This window comes from Musa acuminata, chromosome BXJ2-9, assembly GCF_036884655.1.
Source record: "Musa acuminata AAA Group cultivar baxijiao chromosome BXJ2-9, Cavendish_Baxijiao_AAA, whole genome shotgun sequence".
NCBI lineage: Eukaryota > Viridiplantae > Streptophyta > Magnoliopsida > Zingiberales > Musaceae > Musa > Musa acuminata.
The window spans coordinates 42,358,381-42,377,441 of NC_088346.1; the positions used below are offsets into that span (position 1 = coordinate 42,358,381).

Consider the following 19,061-nt stretch of genomic DNA (forward strand, 5'->3'; position numbering starts at 1 on the left):
GCTTTTCTCAAAAATCTTCTTTTTTGTTTTTCTTATTTCTCTCAAAAAGGATTTTCTTTTTAATCTCATAAATATCATTCTCTAAATTTAAATGTGACTATAAGATGACTTCATTAAAAGAATGATAAGCTGACTAACAATACTCTGAGCTTCTATTGAGGCACTAATGGAGATAGTTAAGATTAATGCATAATATAAATAATGAAATAGATCAAAAGTTGGACCTTATTATAAATTATCAAAGTCTTTACTTATTAAGTTTTTATTGGATAAATTATTTCTTAATGGTTTTGACTTCTGCATATGTAACCCTCTTATTGGAGAATGTTTTGACTTTTCATATGTCATCCTCTTATGGGAGGGAAGCAAGGTTTTGGCTTTTCATATGTCATCCTCTCATCGGAGGCAAGTAAACATGCTTTTAAGTCACCAAAAGAATTACTAATATGATAGACAAGCATAGTTTCTATTCAGCATTCCCCCTTCACAAGATATAGTAAGAATTTGTTTAGTCATCACAACAAAAAAGATAAAGGATAGAGCTTCGAGATTCATTGTATACATTAGATACATATATTGATTTAAAGGGGATCGATACGAATGGTATATTGATACATTTTCATATATCATATATCGGTATATTTTGTATGGCTCGATATTATTCGATACAGATTAGTAAGACATGGGTTTCATTCTTTTCTGAGTTACAAATTAGATTCTGAATTCAGAATCTAAATCTATTTTAAAAATAGTAAAACAATACAAATGATTAATTTCTTATACTGAAAAACAAGTTACTCTTATTAGCTTATTTCATAATTAATAATTTCCAAAGATGGTTGAAGTGCTTTCTAAAAAGAAGAGGAAATAAAAAAAGCACACACACATTCAAGCATTTTACTTGACAATGCAAGTGAAGATTATGGTGACTGTTCTTCACAGTATTTGCTCTTTTTGGAACCATAATTATGTAGACCCATGTACATTAATTTTTGATGATCTTGAAGCTATAGCTTATTAGCTGTCTACTATTCCTAGTGATACTTGATGCATCACTTGTGGCCCTGCCACTTGTCTTTTTAGAGTTGGTAAAAATCTTGTCCTTCTTTTAGATGATTCAGCTTCAACCACCAGTAATTTCTGCATGTTGTCTTGCAGCAAACCTTCTTTGCATCATGTGTTTTATACACCTCATTCCTAACTTTTTTGCAGGCATATCTATTACAAAGCTATTATATTCTCATGATTCATAATCTTCATTCTGTAGACCACCACCTTCCTAATTCCTCCAGCACAGTGAGGAACTCTCAAAAGTGAAGCATCTTTCCCAGTTCAGGAAAACTTGACTCACAGATTTGACATGCAGATGCATGTCAAGGACAGAACACCTCCTCTTTAGGGTTTTGCTTTGTAGATGGATCAGCCAAAAGCCACATGAACCATTTCCAATGCCATTCCTTTCTGAGATAATTTGTGGTAAACCATATGTGGAATTCATGTCAAGAAATTCTAATCTTGGCAGAAGTATCAACAGTAGGATAATGTTTATAAGTGGGCTCTTCTCAATGTCACCTGACAGCCAATAGATCCAAGCAAAGTACTAACCAATCCAAGCATTCATATCACTTCACCTATTTTGGTGGCTTATTAAAAGAGTTACAAGCAATGCTTGTAGCACAAAGCAATATGTTGTTGGGACACATGTGAGGATTGCTAGCAATGTTTGATAACTTAAGTTACTCTACAATGAATTTGGGGGTGCAAACTATAAGGAATTTATTACATCTTAATTTTCCAGACAATTGAATTCTTATAGAAGCATGAAAAAAGAAAAGACTGCAAGCTACAGTGGACCAGAAAGAAGTAGCCTTGCAGACAAATCAAAGAGATGTGAACCTTTGATCTGAAGTAGTCCACCAAACTATATTTTATTCTGTAGAACACAACACTGGGATTTGTCTTATGTTTCCTTTTGTGTATGCATTTAATTGGAAGCATGCATGTACTCAGCCATTGGATTCTGAAAAGAATGAGAAGAATAATGTTTGCACATCGAATGCCCCTCCACTGGCCAATAGATTCTGCCACTAGTTTATACTTGTTTAATCATGCACAGTGGAAAATCTTTCATGGTCTTCCCAATTTGAAGACTTGCCGATTTCCTCTTCAATAATGTCATAAAGGTTGCAGCTTGATGAGGAGGTGGCAGTTGTTCGATAAGGTCTTCCATGGACCAGCTGCTGTATCATGGCTTCTTCTGATCTGCTTTGTGTTACTCTGAACTCCTGCAAGAACTGTCAGTAGTTCATCCTCTTCATGATCGAACTACCATGGCCGAATGATATAGTCCTGTACTGTAAATTTCCTGCTGGTTGAGTTCAAACGAGGAAGGTGAATCTAGATAACGCAATCCCTCCAATTGCGGCGCGACACGCGGCCATTTCAACACCTAATTCCAATGATGATCTGCCAGGAAGATTGCACTCACAGTAGTAAAATATTAATGAGGCATGCAGAAACAGTTAGCACGGTCATATTCTAAGCAGCTGAGCACAGAGGAGTAGGTTGAGACAAAGAGGAAAGGGAGGGAGGGAGAGGGAGGAGAAGGGTGGATTGTGTCAACACATGTCACGACACACACAAGCAACAAAGCTGGGGGACCAAGGAAAAGGGTGCCTACAGTGGTGGGGAAACCCCCACAAGCTCACCAATCAACCTGATGGGGTGTCATTATTCTACATCAAGCGGTCACACACCATATTGCTTAATGGAGATGATCACAGAGGAAAATGGCTTTTATCTTCTGTGGTCTGGACTGTGAGATGTCAGCATCTTCCCCATGCTTAGGAACCCAAGATGGCATTTTTCTACTTGCACAAAAGAAAGAAAGAAGGGATGAGAGTAAAATGGTGGACAAATTGGTGTTTGGGAGATTTAAGTGCAGGTTTAGGTCTACCAACTGGTGGTTAGGAGATTGAACACCTTAACAATCCTCATCACCAACTCCCAGGAAGAAGAAGAAGGAAGTAACCTCTGAAGACTTACAGATAAAGAGATAAGGAGGGAGAGATGGGGAGGGGAAGAGAGAGAAAGATTTGTCATTTATCATGGCTTCCTTTTAGAGGGTGAGGACTGGAGGGAAAGAGGGGGAAGTACTCTCACGTGTAAGATGGAATTTTGGGGTCTGATGATGGTAATCTGAGATGAGAAGGAGAGAGAGAGAGAGAGAGAGGGAGGGAGAAGGGTTTAAAAACTGGTCGTCGAATTTAATATTGGCAATTGGGGAAGCTGCCGAAGGAGGCGAGGGAGAATTAAATATGCATGTAAAACAAGGGAGGAAGGGAAAGGGGGGAGCTTTGTGTATTTTGAATTGAGGCCTTGGGATCGGTTTGTCCCCGAACTGGGAGGATTTTGCTCGGCCGATCGGCTGCGAGTTCTTTGCTTTCTTGCTCCCCACGAGGCGCGCAGCAGGCGGCGGTAGCTGCCATCCCACCCTCATCTTTCTTCCTCTTTCTTTATCCCTCAGGTACTAGAAATTTGTTCTCACTTGTATCCCCTCTTTCTTCAGCTCTCTCTCTCTCTCTCTCCGTATCTTTCTTCTTTCAACCAGCACATATATGACTGTTATGTAGTGTGTGTCATTCTTGGTTCTTCGAGTGAACCAGTTCTTCTTCCTGTGCGTCTCCCTCCGCCTCTCTCTTTCTGTCTCTATCTCTCCATCTGATTTTTAGTTTTGACGATGTTGGAGTTGGATGGTGGGTTCAAGAAGCGGTTTTTGCCTTGTTGTTTTCTGTTCTCCACAAAAGAAGCTCTGTTCTGGAAAATCCATTGCCTTCTTTGTTAGTTTCATTAGCTTGGGTAAGATATTAGTTTTGGCTCGTTCTTCTGTTCTTCTTTTTCTCAGGTTTGATGAGTTGTGGCGTGCTCTTTTCTCTATCCATATCATGCTTTAATTTCGGGATGCAAGATCCTTCCTTTTCCCCCTCTCTTGTTGGTTGGCTTTGTGAATTATGCTATGTTGAGATCACTTGTTGGTTGGCTAGGGTAAAGAATATGGAGATTTTGTTGTTGGGTATTGGATTACATGGGTGCATATGGGGGTTCTATTTTGTTCTTCGGGATTCTGGACCAAAGTCCTTTTCCTCACAGATCCTAAAGAGATCAACAGGGGACAGCTGTTTGGGTTCTTTTTATCCTTTTCCCTTCTTTTTTATTGCCCCTTTTGCTGTGGGTTGGCATAAATTGGTTTTGTTTGTGGTTCAAAGAGCTAGAAAAGTAGAACCGGATTCACATACTAAAGGTCTGTTAGTTATCTAATCTTTGGACATTGGCAAACATGTAGCAACAGAACAAAGCCATGGTTTTATTGATTATTTGTCCTGGTTGATTGAGAATGTGTGTATTGCATGAGTGGATAAACAAAGAAATCCTAGCAGGGTATCACTGGTTACTGCTTTCATCGATCAAGTAAAACGTAACTCTGAGCTCTGACTGTTGCCCTTTCTATTCGTCCATTTTGATCTCCATCTGTTTTTTTATTTACTTTTAACTTGTGTGCTGTTCTCCAGATTGTGTGCAATTATATCCTCACAAAACATCAGTTTGATGAGCAGTATAGGTTGATAAGTATGAACGATCAGTGGTATATAAAGAAACTTCACGTAAATTTTCGGTGTGAGCCTTGCTTTGTGTTTCTATTGGTATAAAAACATATTTTGATTCGGAATGCAGCGATTTGAACGCATATGTGTTCCCATTGCTCTGCTATTGCTTCTTCTGATCATTTGTTATTCATTAATTGTTCTCGGTGTAAGCATTTGATCTCTGTTGAATCCTTCCGATTGTTTATTTTCTTATCTTCGCTGTATTCCTGACTGTTGCAGCAGACTACATTTCTTCTTAGGGTTGGAGCTTTCTGTGTCAAGTTCGTCCAGTTACTATTTTGTAGCAGAATCTGGCAATGAGTTATCATCCTTCCACTTCCAAAGATCTTGCCAAGTTTAAAATCAAGGAAAAGAAAAATGTCCACGTTCTTTATGATGTCTAACAACCAATGCGACACAACTCCAGATCTTTGTCTGAAGGATCAAGGACATCCTCCATATTCTGAATCATCAGTTCCTGCCGACATGATGTACCTTAGTTTTTCGAATTCTGGTGCGTATGCAGATGCATCAGCTGGCAGTACTCAGACACAGCAGAATCACAATGAGCTTCCTGTTGCCACTACCATTATTTCGCAAGGCTTGACTGCAGGGAATTCTGATATACTCAACTCATATCCTGGGGATCATGCTTATAATGCTTGGAAGGATGGAAGAAACGAGATGTTATTTATGCAGACAATTGATGGGTCCATAAATGTTATGGAAGATCAACAACATGCTGATGATCCTCGGATGAGTCTGCGGTCACAGTTGGGCATCATAAATAGGCAGAGCTTGTCTCTACAGCAGTCCAGTGTTTCAGCCATGCAAAATCAAGGATTATCACTCAGCCTTAGCACACAAATGCCAGTTCCTTCAATCCAGTACCAGCCTAATAGCTCAGATATATCTTTCATTGGTTCTCATCAGTCAACTTCTGGAAATGTTAGGCCATTCAGAGAGGAAGGCTTTCAGAATAAAAGTGTGCATGGAAATATCTCCCCTTATGGACTTTCAAGTCTTGCAAGCTCAATTTCAAATTCCAAGTACCTCAGGGCAGCACAAGAATTACTTGATGAAGTCATTAATGTCAGGAAGGCTCTGAGGCAAAAAGCAGAAAAGAACCAATGTCTCTATACTTCTGCTGGTTCCATGACGTGTAAGGATGCCACTGGGGGATCAAATGGTGAAGGGATGACTCCAAACCCTCAAGACGCCTCTGCTAATTCTTCCAGTGAGCTCTCACCTTCTGAAAGGCAGGATCTTCAAAACAAGGTCTCAAATCTGTTGGGGATGTTGGATGAGGTTCTTTTCCTTGCCTTTTCTTCTTGTTTCATTAAGCCGTATTCGCTATTGTAGTTAAAGAGTTTAAATGAACATAAGATCATTTTCAGAAAATTTATTTTGGTTGGCATGACTCAGCTTGGTGTTTCTGGTCACCTGTACCTTGATAAAAGGTGACTCGAACTGGAAGTAAATTTCATTGAAATCAGAGCATGGCATCTAGAATACCTATTGAACTGTAATCAGTTCAGATCTGTGAAATTGAACTTATAAGTAAATTACTTCTGTGAACATCTTTTGCTCGTCAGAAATGAATCCTGTCGTTCACCACCTGTAATTAGCATTTGTTCAAGTGACTACAAATGGTTTAATGTTTCTTCAGAAATTTACAAAACCATAAGCATACCTGTGGATCACAAAATTAAAAGAGAAAATTATGTTTAGTGTCTGTATTCGTCAAATTTTTAATTGATGGAATTTTTTGGAAGAGAAGATTTGTCTAGCATTTCCTTCAATAGGAACCTCTTCTTGTTTTACTTTTGTAGTTAACTCCTTTTTCTTGCTATGATCTAAAAATAATTATAGAGATAAAGGAAAATATCTAGTTGACTTAGAGAAAATTTCTTCCTTTCTCTACTATTATACGATTGTCCTTGAATTCTTTGAGAAAAATATAATAAACTGGGAAATCTATGGTATGATTTCAGTCAAAAGGAGATGACACTATACAAATTATTAGATCTTAGAAGCATGTTATTTGATGGACCTTTCCAAATACCAGCTGTTCTGTGCTTGTCTCAACTACCATTGATTTCTTTGCTCCTATGGGCTTCTTTTCCTGATACACTCGCAGATTTGCAGAGCTCAACAGCAAACTGCTGTTTAGAGCTTCGGCTATTATCCTCACACTGAAAACTACGGACATTATTTATTAGTACATCAATGCATCTAAATTCTCTATACCCTGGTACCATTTTCTTCCGTTTTTCATTTTGCTGAATAAATGTTTATGAAATCGCCTTAAAAGCATTTAAAATATATCATGTTCTAGCAGCTTCTGATAAGACACTAAACCTAATAATTGCTAATCATACATGGATGATTGGCCTGTGACTTCTATCATTTTTCTCATGATCCTTAAAGTCGTACATATGCTAAGAAAATGATATAACTAAAATCATTACTGTAATTGGCCCCTTAGTAGTGATTGCTGCTCTAGATTCATGGCAGAGTGCTTGCTTAGATATATTTGAGGAAACCATTTGTTGATGGTAAATTATTTGATGTGACCATGATGTGGATGTCCAAGGTGTTGTCTCTTGGGTTATCGACAAAGATCTATCCAAATAAGTAAGAGAAGTTTTGTTAACTGTGAGTATGATGGTGTTGATGATATTTGACATGGGAGGAGCATGTAAATAAGATGAATAGGTAATAAATATGATGGTGCCATAGAGGAAGCAACTATGTCACTTCTATGCGGTAAAGGATTGTTTGGTTTCATATAGACATTGTGTTATGCTGAAAATTATTTAGAATTTATGAAAACAGCTATGGTCATTTTCTTTTTTCTTTTTTCTTTTTTTTTACATCTGAAGCATTATACACCTAAGATAGAGATAAAAGTTTCAATAGTATTGGTTTGTTCGAGTGGAATAATAGCACTATTATGCGATCAGCTGTATCAATGACATGTTATTTGAGAACTGATACATCATCTTTCATCTTAACACATACATATTTCATTTCATTTCAATTGCAGGTTGATAGACGGTACAAACAGTACCACAATCAAATGCAGATAATAGTGTCATGTTTTGATGCAATTGCTGGTTGTGGGGCTGCTAAACCATATACGGCCCTTGCCCTTCAAACCATTTCTTGGCATTTTCGCTGCCTGAGGGATGCCATCAGTGGCCAAATTCGAGCTACAAGGAAAAGTCTTGGAGAACCAGACAGTTCTAGTAAGAGTGTTGGGCTGTCTCGCCTTCGGTACATAGATCAGCAGTTAAGGCAACAGAGGGCCATGCAGCAATTTGGTATGATGCAACAGCATGCTTGGAGACCACAGAGGGGTTTGCCAGAGTCATCTGTCTCAGTTCTTCGTGCTTGGCTGTTTGAGCACTTCCTTCATCCGTAAGATCCTACTACATTTCTTTTTTTCACCTAGTACTTTTATGTATACAAAGAATAATTCTTCATACGAACACTTCATGTTTTGCCAGCTATCCAAAGGATTCTGAGAAGCTAATGCTTGCAAGACAGACAGGCTTGACAAGAAGTCAGGTATACTTACTATTGTTTTTAACTATATGACTGTTGCTGGTCAGCCATGGTTGCTCTCTTTTAATGCTAATGACAGCAGAACTTACATTGCTTAAATGGCAAGCTAAACTATGATCTTTTTCTTTTTTTCACCCAAAAGGTAGCTCTTGTGACTCTCTTTTTGTTCCCCTTCTCATATTTTCTCTTTCAAGTCTCATCATCTCATGTCCAATTTTTGTTTCTTTCTCATCTTATCATGAAGAAATTGTTACTAAGATTGGAATGCCATATGCTTCAATATTAACTATCTTTCTGATTGAAACTGATAACAGGTTCTGGTAAATCCCATGTCTTGCTTGATGTTTCTGATATGTAAATGTATGGATATGCATAGAACTTTTCCTGATTCAACTTGGGTCTTCCATGAAGCAAACTTTGACATTCACATAGTATTTATTATTGACACAAAGGGCAAATCAAATCTGCATAGCCATAAAATTTTTAGGCTAAAGCAGTCTGCATCCAAGAAACAGGTTACTTTAGTGCATATACTTTAGTGTTTGTTTATTGTATTTTTTCCTCATTGAATGTCCTAACATTCAGGTTTCGAACTGGTTCATAAATGCACGAGTTCGTCTTTGGAAGCCTATGATCGAAGACATGTACAAAGAAGAATTTGGTGATGTTGAGATTGACTCGAACTCTTCTTCAGAAAATCCACCAAAACTGAAGGAAGACATTCAATCCTCCGAGGATCATGAAGACTTGCAAAACCATGCAACTGGAAGATGCCAAACAAGCCAGATGAGTGACTCTTCAAGACCCAATATCATCCCAGCCATGGATGTGGATGAGTCAGCTGCTGGTTTCCAGAATGGAACAGCTACACAAGACTCCTTTATGAATCTGAAAGCCAATGACCAAAGATCAATTGGACAAGATGCCAGCTTCTTACAAGATGCTCTTGCACACCCAGACGGCAATGGCAGATTTTTAGCTTATCAGATGGCTGAGTTAGGCTGCTACGGAAATGGCGGGGTGTCCCTCACACTGGGACTGCAGCACTGCGATGTCGGCCTTCCTATAATGGACAATCAGCAGAGCCTTCTTGCCATGAGAGGGAATGATGCTTACAGTGCTGCTGCTCCAGCTGGGGCAGATACAGCTGATTATGATTACGCGAACATGGGAGATCAGCGACACCGGTTCGGGTCAGCACATTTGCTGCATGATTTTGTCGCTTGAATTGATTTGTGTTGGTGATGATTGCTAATGAAGTTTCTGAACCAGAATAATTTGTTCCAAATTGCTTTCCTAGGCATTGCTTGCAACTCTATAGGAGAAAGTGAGTTAGCATGGTGATGTAACATAAGAGGTGGTGGGATTATAGGGTAGCATATTGTAAAGATAGAAGCATAATTTTTGTGTAATCTAATTAATCCTTGTGTTTTGTATACTATATGGATGGCTTTGGCTCTGCATACAATTACACAATTGTAAGAATATTTGATTGTAAGAATTGTGAGAAATGTGGTATTTTATTTAAATTCTCAGTAGCAGTTCACCATGCTTTGAAAAGAGGAAGTTAATCTGGTTTTTTATGTGATTGTAATGACACTTCCTATCTTGATTGTCATCTTTTTTGGTTAGAACTTAATAATTGTTGTAAGCAATTAATCATATTATATAGTCCACTGTGAAAATCTAAGTCTTGGTTTTCCTTGTGGAGAATGTGAGCTTGATTTGCTACCATTGCAAATTTTGCAAACTTGACACTCGATAGCAAGGCTGATATAGATATCTATATATTTTGTAAGAGATGATGAAGCTTTCTGGTAACAAAATAATCCTGCTTTTCATTGGATACTGGCATTTCAACCATCATGAGATCCAAACAGGAGAAGGCATTGTTTCAACATGCACAAGATTACTAAACCAGTATGCATTGGATTATAGAACATGGTGATTACAAGTTTACAACTTCAGAGGGGCATATACAGGGTGAGGTCTTTTTGTTGTATAATAAGGTACAGAACAGACTTAATTCATATTAGTTTTAAAACATGAAGTTATTTACAACAATGATCAGCTTTGTCAAGTCAATCGGTTGCATCGAGATTCCGGAGTAGTAGACCTGACAACACTATAAAAGACTGCTTCTAAAATATTTGCCAAGAGAGTCCTCTTCCTTACAGTATCGGCAAACCACTTTGTAGACTTCGATCAGAAGCTTTGGGAATAGACTTCTAAAGTACATATCAAATCCTTCAGGAACAGGTCCTAGTGTTTCCTGGAAATGTTGGGAATGACTTGAGCAAGATATTGGGGTAATAAAAAATACTAGAGTATAAAAAGTGACCAAACTTGCTTTTATTCAGCACTACTGTTTATCGGAGACTGGATCCATGAAGTACACAACACAATATAGAACAATGTCAACTAGTTTATCAGCATTAAGTGATTCAGCAGAATTAAAATTAGTATAAAATGATAAAAGATATAATGGGATGATGAATATTACCTATTTCTGAACCAAGCATAATACAATGTTCTATTTGAAGGTGGAATTCAAGGGACAATTAAAGATGTTATATTTGAAGGTGGAATTCAATATAATAAGCCAAGAGACAGTAAAAAATAACTCCCAGTGAGATACTACTCAAGACAAGTCAATCTGCCAGACAATGGAAAGGCCATCATCTAATATTAATGCACCATCCATTTTCCATTGTAAAAAATGGAAATATATAAGCATTAGCTATGAGATGCACGTGCAAGAAGCACAGCTTATCAAGAATGATAATAGGTAAAAGATGGGAAAGTTCAGCGTAACAGAATAAAGAACATATTTCCTTTCACCAAAATAGCATCCCAACTATGAACCAAATACATAAAACCAAAATGCTAGAGACAAGTCGTTCGTACACCTACGCTGTTCTAATGAAAACTATGGCACCAAATAAGAATATTTTTTAAATACAACTCTTTATGTTAAGCTAGCAGACAACTTGAGAATGAAAAATTTTCAGGGTCAGCTGTAAGATTTTAAGATCAGAAATGACCTTTATATTTCAGAGCCAAATACAATCATGGGATCAGGCTGGCTAAAAAGATTAAATTTTCCAAACAAAATCAACCAGAAGAAATAATAGGACTAAGCCACAAATTAGCTGAAATTGGGTGGAACAAGCAGGAATCAGCCAAAACCAGTCAAAAATAGCAGCAATCAGCTGGAAATCCTCTGGAATCAGCAAGAAACATTAAGGACTTGACCAGAACAGACTAAAACTACTTTGAGGCAGGATCATATTCCCAATTAAACTTGTCTGTCTGATATAGCTAGCCAGAACCAGGCACACCAACCAAGGATCAACAGAAATTAGTCAGAACTGACTGGTATTTACCGACCATAGTTGTGCTAGATGAACCAAACCTATAGTTGTGTTGCACCATATAAGTGGGCCTATCACCAACCACCATATAATTGTGTTGCACAACAAGAAAAGATAACAAGATTCCAACCTATCAAGGAAGTCAAAAGTGGCAAAAGCATAATGAATTTTCTGCAAGACACATGCAATCAACAAGCTATATTGCTGCATCTAACCTGGAATGAAGTCTGGAGCAAGAAGTACAGTTTATATTGATTGCTTCAGTAAAGGGATAATATAAATAAATTGTCTACATAAGATAACCATAAAAGATATTAACTGAAGTAAGTTATGCACACAGAACATACTGATTTCAAGGTTATAAGAAAAATATAACATTATTATATCTAAGAAAAGGGATGGGAGAAGCAAACCTGGAGTTCTTTTGGAAGTTCCCTATAATGATTTAACTTGTTTCTTATTACTCGTAGGAGGTCACGAACACAATAAAAACGATATTTTCTATAACGACCCATGTCTGTAATGAGTGCAGCATCTAACTTTTCATCCCATTTCCCACCAAATGCAAGAGGTGCAATATTTTCTAACGCTTTTAAAATATCTGATCCTCTGTCTTCCAATTCAACTCGATCGCTTACATCTCGTAAAAATGAAAGCCGTGTCTCAGAATTCCAAAAAAGTGGTTGATGCAATACTTCTACTGCATTTGGCCTGTTAACATATAATATGCATGTACTTCATAATGCAAAGAGAAAAAGAAGAAAAGAGGGAATGACACTGCAAATTATGAAAATGTTTTGCTTGCCTCATCTTTGGGTCAGGTTGCAACAATTGGCAAAGTAGATGCTCAGCTTCTGGTATATGATCCACCAAGAAAAGGTCCATGCAATTGTTAATAATGTTTGCATCTCGTTCAAAGAATTTGCCAAATGGATGTTTCCCCTTGGTAATACAAAAGAATAGTATGCAACCCAAACTGAATAAATCCACAGCTCGTGTTTGGCGTTCATGAAGAATTTGCTCAGGTGCTTGCCAACCAGAGCTACCATATCCTATGGAAAATTTAGACGAGCTTGAACTTAGTCCATTTCTATTTATAACAATAAAAAGGTTTTTTATTGGAGGGGATCAATTATTAGTGTTAGGAAGTCATTACCAGTTGCATTACAACTCAAAGAAGACATGTCTTCAAGGAGGCGTTTGCTTATACCCATATCAGAAAGTTTGGCATAAAGATATCTGTCATTGCTTATTAGCACATTTTGAGGCTTTAGATCCCGATGTATGATTCCAAGTTCATGTAGATGCGCAACGCCAGAAACTATATCTCTGTATATAAACAAGAGCAAAGTTTTAAAAATCACAGATCCACATTATGACAAAACAACACTAGCTTGCAAAACTGGCAGATTAGAGTAGCCAATTCCAAAATGAATAGAGAACACAAGCGACTTAAGAAGAAGCACACACTTTAAATCTACACAATATATACTCACAGCATTTGCCAATCCTTTTATATCCAGTGCCAAGTTATACTTGTTTTAAATCTTAAAACAAGTATTTTTTGAAGTATAAGATCAGCAGATGCATGCCATTAATGCATTAGGTATGTTGGAGCCTAAGTTTGGCCAAATCAAATCCAAGCCTCAACATTGACTAGATCAAGTTGGATCACACTAAGGTCAGGCATTTTCCAGTTATACTTGTATTCTATAGCTTTTGTTCTATACATAATCAATTCTGATGTGTTTTGGGGTTTTCTTCTATTTTAAAACTTATGTCACTCTTAAACGTAACATTAGTCATATCTTTGCTATCCTCTGTTCTCTGGACCAATGTACTTTGGGTTTTCTTGAGTTTAAGAACTATGTTACTCTTGAATATGCACATAACCTTTCACTACTTCGGAATCCTCTGTTATACAGCGCCTGTTCTGATGTAATTCAATCAAATCGGACTCATATTGTCAGTTGCAAAATAGGTTACGTTTGCATTCTTAGGCAGATTATGGCTGCATAAGAGAACTAAAAGTTCCTACTTGTAAATGAGTGATTCTTAAGGATTCAGTATGCACACTGTGCCAAAAAAAATGGCTTATAAGTTTTGTTGACAAAAAGCTTAGAAACATATACAAATAAGGAGACAAAAAGGTAGCAGAGCAACATGAGAACTTTAATAAAGAGATAGAAGAAAAGGATAACTACCAACCTCATTAGTTTTAAGAGTTGAATTGATGGAAGACCATTTGGTCTCCACAAGTTAACATCCTTTCCAATATTTTTCACCATGCCTAATTGAAATTTGTGCTCAATAGATGAGTCTGATATTGGATTTTCCACAGATACTGAATATGAAGAATCTGAGCATATGTGTATTAGGTCACTTAAACTGCATATACATCGCTCCAGTGAGATATAGACAAAATCTAAATCTTGTTCTACTCCATACCACCGAACAATATTGGGGTGCCGATCAGATGCAATAAGATTCTGAATCTCTTTACAGGCCACATCATGATGCGCACGAAGAAGCCGTTTGACAGCGACAGGACGAGCATCATAAAATCCTTCAAAAACAACTGTACCATTGCTCCCATGACCGATTTCAGAATTTGATACAAAGAGTCTTCCAATCCAACGTCCATCACTATCATCATTCAGTTTCATAAATGAGCTTCCATTTTGATTATGTCCATTAGTTTTGGTGTTCTCTCTCATAGATAACAAATGACTGTCATGATTACCACTGATGGAAACATTTTTCATGTTTGGAGCCTTCCGAGATTTCCTCTTTTTAGCAAGCACAGATTGTCGTTCCTTCAAATCATTGCATTCTTTATCATACTTGAATAGCTTTCTCAACCAAAGATAGCAGAGCACAAAGAATATAGGCAAAGTTAGAATCAAAAGCCAACCATAACCTTCATAAATAGATTGCAGTGACAACACATTGTTCTGCTGAGCATCAGAATGTTCATCCACTGAATGATTAATCTGGTCATCCAATGAGTTATGGGATGCATTAGAAATTTCCTGTCCATGATTAGGCAATTTCATGTTACCTCTGGGTCTTGTTTCTGAGTTAACGAAATTAGAATGTGTAGTATGAAATTTTGGTCTAGCAGAAATGCAGTTTCCTGGCTGGCATCCACTTGGAACAGTACGTAAGACTTGTGATACATATAAAGAAATAAGCCCATCATCTAGTCTCTCGAACATCTGGTCAGTATCCCTATTGGAACTGATACAAATTTCTAAGGAACAGTTATTAGCAGATTGACATTCATATGATTGCCTGTCACCTTGGCCAGACCTCATCCCATTGTGTGATTCATAACATGAGGGGGGGAGCATAGCCTTCAGCTTAGGTGGTTGTCCGGCCTTACTAGTAAAGTAGACAGGAATATTTCTTCCGGACATGGATGGTATTCCCATCTCCTCATTCCTGGCAGGTGGCAATCCAGGCCCAACATTATGAGCACTGATACGAGAAATCATCACACTCCATAAGTGATTATTTAAATCATAGCTATCCAGAAAATAATCTGTTCTTATAATGGTTATACAAGTAGCATTGCCAGATTCCAGCTTGGATGAAATGTACTGCTCTTCAGCCGTAGGCATCCCCACAGTTGCCCAACTAAAAGGCTCCTTATCATGATATATTAACTCTCCACTATCAGCATCAACAACATAAAAAGTTGATGTCTTTGTCCCAGTGGTAATAACTGATCCGTTAACAACAGGTGCTTTCTGTACATATTCCTCAACTGTCCAGTCATGTTTCTACAGTATGAAAACGAATAAGAAAAAGATAAATCAGTTGAAATGAATACTAGTACAGCATAATAAGTAATTATTATGTATGATGAGAAGAAGATCAATGATTTATATACACACAAATAGTGTTTTTAAAAGGCACTCAAGCACTCGGGCGAGGTGAGGCCCGAGCACCTTGCAAAACCCCAAGCACAGCGCTTCAAAAAAGCGTTACTTGGGTACTCGCCTGAGCCCTGGCAACGTGCCTTGGGCAAGCGCCCAAGCCAAATTTGTTTAGGTTCAAACTTTGGTTTGATTGGACTTATAAGTTGGTTCAATTGAACCAACAAGCGTAGTTACCCTAACACCTCCCAACCCCCTCCTTTGCCCGACCCAGTGAAAGAGAACAGAGGTGAAAGTGAAGCCCACATCCGTCGCCTTCGTTTGCTCTACTCGTCGTCGTCAGCAACCTTGTTCAATCTCGTCCGCTGTCACTACAACTTGTCTATCGCTGCAACTCGTTTGCCTTTGCAGCTCATATTAACCCTAAACCTCATTCACAGCTATAGCTTTGTCTGCCGCTGCAGCTCTATCTGTCGCCATCAACAACCACTTCCATCGCCTTCATTCGCCGCCTTCGTACGCTTTGTTGCCTTTGTCCACCACCCTCTCCTTCCTCCACATTCTTCCACAGTCATCGATAACTCCTTCCCCCACCTTTCTCAATTCCCTCTCTAGAACAATTTAGCACTAGTTAGAATTGTTTAACACCATATTGATTCACTCTTTAGAACTGTTTAGCATTGGTTAGACCTATTTAGCACCATATTGATATGATCCTCTCTTTAGAACTATTTGCACTGGTTAGAAACCTGTTTAGCATACCCTTTTAGCATATTTCTATTTAGCCACATATTTTTTTTAATTATAATATTCGAGAGCGCCTCGCTTCACTTAGGAAGGCGCATAGGCGAGCACGTAGCACCTCAAGTGTTTTGGAACCTTGGCATCTTTTGGCACTTAGCACTTTTAAAAACACTAGGCACAAAGCTTCCATGTCATTTCTCAATTCTCTGTTTTCTACGTCTTATCACATGTACATTCAAAGTGCATGCTTGAGAATACAAACGTGATTTATATACATGCATATATGAGACGTGTGAGAATACCTTTATTCCAGCAACCTTGCTATATTCGTAGAGTTCCCCTTCGCTATCAGAAAACACAATATAATCAGGATCATTAATTGAAGGAGTTCGCCATGAATATGAAAGTGGCTGACCTATCAAAAGCTTCCACTGAGGTTTTGTAGATTTATTCATAAAATAAATAGTGCCATTTGGCAAAGCCAAAAAGAACCTCCCATGCTTACTGATACCCCAAAAAAACAAAAAATTGTTACTAAAAGTGTTGAAATAATAGCAACATCAAACTCTGACCCAAACATCACACGCATATATAATTCTAACAAGCAAACGAATATACATAAAAGTATTATACTTCATAAATATACAAAAACGTCCATGAATAAACTCAAAATAACCATGTTGTTTCTTGTACGTCAAATAAAGCTTTGGTATGTTGAATTGGTACATGTAAAATAACAAAATATCAATTTGTCTCTAAAGCAGCCCAAATATATATCACATGATAGCTATCTGCCTGAAAAAAAATGATTTACATCAGACATAAAGATGACAAAGAAATCATAAATCCAAATTTACCTCTTTAAACATGAAGACACCTAACACTAGTTTTATCCAATTGAATGTATCTATATACAATTGAAACCAGTTTTTTTTTTTTAAATATACAACATCAACTCAGAGAAAATACCAGAAAGCTACATGGTCACTAAAGTTTATCAATTTGCAAAATACAAAAAAAAAAGCAAAAACAAAAAAGAAACTCAATTAGATTTGATACACAGCTGTTAACATATCAAACGAAGTAAAGTCTTCACAAAGATATGTATCATCAAGCCAAATGAGAATGTCAGCAATTACCCTAATCATATTATGAATTTGAAACACTTATTCAGACAAGTCGGCATGCTTAAAGAAACGACTATCGCACCGAAAATATCATCGGTGTTAAAGCAGCTTAGTCTCGATTAATTTGCAAGTAATGTTGAGCTTCAACAAGAGTCCGATAATTCACGACAATTCTCTTCAGATTTGTTTCTTGAACTCATTAAGGTGGATCTTTTCCTAATCTACAGAACTAAAAAACACAACCAACCAAAAACTACACAAGGAAGAGCAGAAAAACTAATCTTTCTTGCATCAGACCAAAAGCGAAGTACTTACTTTTCATCCAAACTCATGAGAGATCTCGATCCGGCTCTTAAAACACCAGGGGGAGACTTCTCGACAGGTACCAAATCGGTCGACAAGAGCCGACCGCTCCATTTTTCTGCAGCGGAGATCTCACCAGTAGACGCAACAGGAAAAGAAAGCCCGGGATAAGGAGAAGCAGACGGATCAAGCACCACGGACGTCAACACGCCGGAGACGAGGAACCCGATGGCAAGGACGGTGTAGAAAACGACGGATCGCGCAGAGGGGAGCATCGGAGAGCATCGAATGGAGGAAGGGGAAGGGGGCGATTAAATTGGCTGGAAGGGAATCAAAAGAAAGCGAAACCCCTAGGGCAAGGTGGTGGATTGAGGGAGAGGAACAAGGAGATACCCTTCTCGCTCCCCTTTCCTTCGTCCTTCTCCTTCTTCCTCTTCTCCTTCGCCTCCTCACTCTGGCCACAATGCGACAAAAGAACACGATAAAAGAACCTCCAAATAGAAGCCCGAAGGCATTTAGATATAACGGGCCGTCATTTTCATTTTGTGATATAACACTGCAATTATAACGAGCATATGGCCAATACCGGAAGAAACATATCGTTATTTGGTGATATCTGAAACGTTATGTTGAGCATAACGGATTTTGCCTTCCTCTATTTGAATCTATTCAACATGTCTCAAATATTTAATATCGGCTGCATATATCTTTTGACTCCGTCATACAAAATAATATTCTTAATTTATTAAAAAAATATTTAAGTGTATTTTATTATTTTTTATGAAATTATCTATTTTTACACACAATTAATACTGATATATTAAGCTCTATTGATATTCTCATATAATCTACATAATTTTTATTTTTGTATATGAAAGCATAAGATATAGTTTATTTGACAATTGCCTTATATTATTTTTAAAAAAGTGACCACTTTTATATCTGAGATGTTAAAATTCAAAAGGATAAAGAAGATTAATCTCCAACAGAAATCATTTAAAGAAAGGAAAAATTCACCTAATTGGCTGTGAAGTTGTTCTTTGACAGAGTCAAAAAAACCCATATAATGGTATGTGAGAAGGCTTGTGATGGACTGCTCTTTTTCACATATTGTGTTGGAAGGGATTTGTTCTTGACCAGAGAATTTAGTATTCTTTGTTCTTGAAAGGAAGAGCATAGGACTTGTGATCTTAGTCATTTTTTGTCTGAACTTGTTCAAGAATATATTGGGAGATATGGGAGTCTACAGTTATATTGGACTTCAATCAGGCTGCAAAATGGACATATTAGAGCTGGTTTTGGACTAAATATTCAGTTTCAAGCTCAATCTTAATTTGTAGGATAAAATCTCCAATTTTCTTTTTTAGAGTAGAAACATATACAATTATCATCAGAACAACCCCCTGAACAGCTTGTAGC

The 19,061-nt window shown here is 37.6% G+C and overlaps 2 protein-coding genes across 11 annotated transcripts; one reads left to right on the top strand and one right to left on the bottom strand.

The window, feature by feature from the left end:
* Positions 1-2,775: 2,775 nt before the first annotated feature.
* Positions 2,776-9,748, top strand: LOC103998614 (BEL1-like homeodomain protein 7). 6 transcript variants are annotated; one of them, XM_009420121.3, is made up of 5 exons: positions 2,776-3,526; positions 4,887-5,951; positions 7,693-8,066; positions 8,156-8,216; positions 8,799-9,748. In XM_009420121.3, exons 2-5 carry the CDS (start codon positions 5,022-5,024, stop codon positions 9,438-9,440), a joined length of 2,007 nt encoding a protein of 668 aa, XP_009418396.2. In that variant the 5' UTR covers positions 2,776-3,526; positions 4,887-5,021; the 3' UTR covers positions 9,441-9,748. The 6 variants fall into 6 exon arrangements, with proteins under 6 accessions (XP_009418396.2, XP_009418399.2, XP_009418397.2 ...); XM_009420124.3 differs by having other exon boundaries at positions 2,855-3,526; positions 4,904-5,951; XM_009420122.3 differs by having other exon boundaries at positions 2,856-3,526; positions 4,884-5,951.
* A 374-nt stretch (positions 9,749-10,122) lies between these two features.
* On the bottom strand, positions 10,123-18,125 carry LOC103998615 (serine/threonine-protein kinase/endoribonuclease IRE1a). 5 transcript variants are annotated; one of them, XM_009420128.3, is made up of 8 exons: positions 17,655-18,125; positions 16,628-16,716; positions 16,515-16,552; positions 13,796-15,372; positions 12,744-12,916; positions 12,393-12,639; positions 12,001-12,298; positions 10,123-10,485 (listed from the first exon to the last, which is right to left on the bottom strand). In XM_009420128.3, the coding sequence occupies exons 1-8, from the start codon at positions 17,915-17,917 to the stop codon at positions 10,339-10,341; spliced, it is 2,832 nt and encodes a 943-aa protein (XP_009418403.2). In that variant the 5' UTR covers positions 17,918-18,125; the 3' UTR covers positions 10,123-10,338. The 5 variants fall into 5 exon arrangements, with proteins under 5 accessions (XP_009418403.2, XP_064982523.1, XP_064982521.1 ...); XM_065126451.1 differs by having other exon boundaries at positions 16,515-16,557; positions 17,655-17,707; XM_065126449.1 differs by lacking the exon at positions 16,628-16,716 and having other exon boundaries at positions 16,515-16,557.
* Positions 18,126-19,061: the final 936 nt, after the last annotated feature.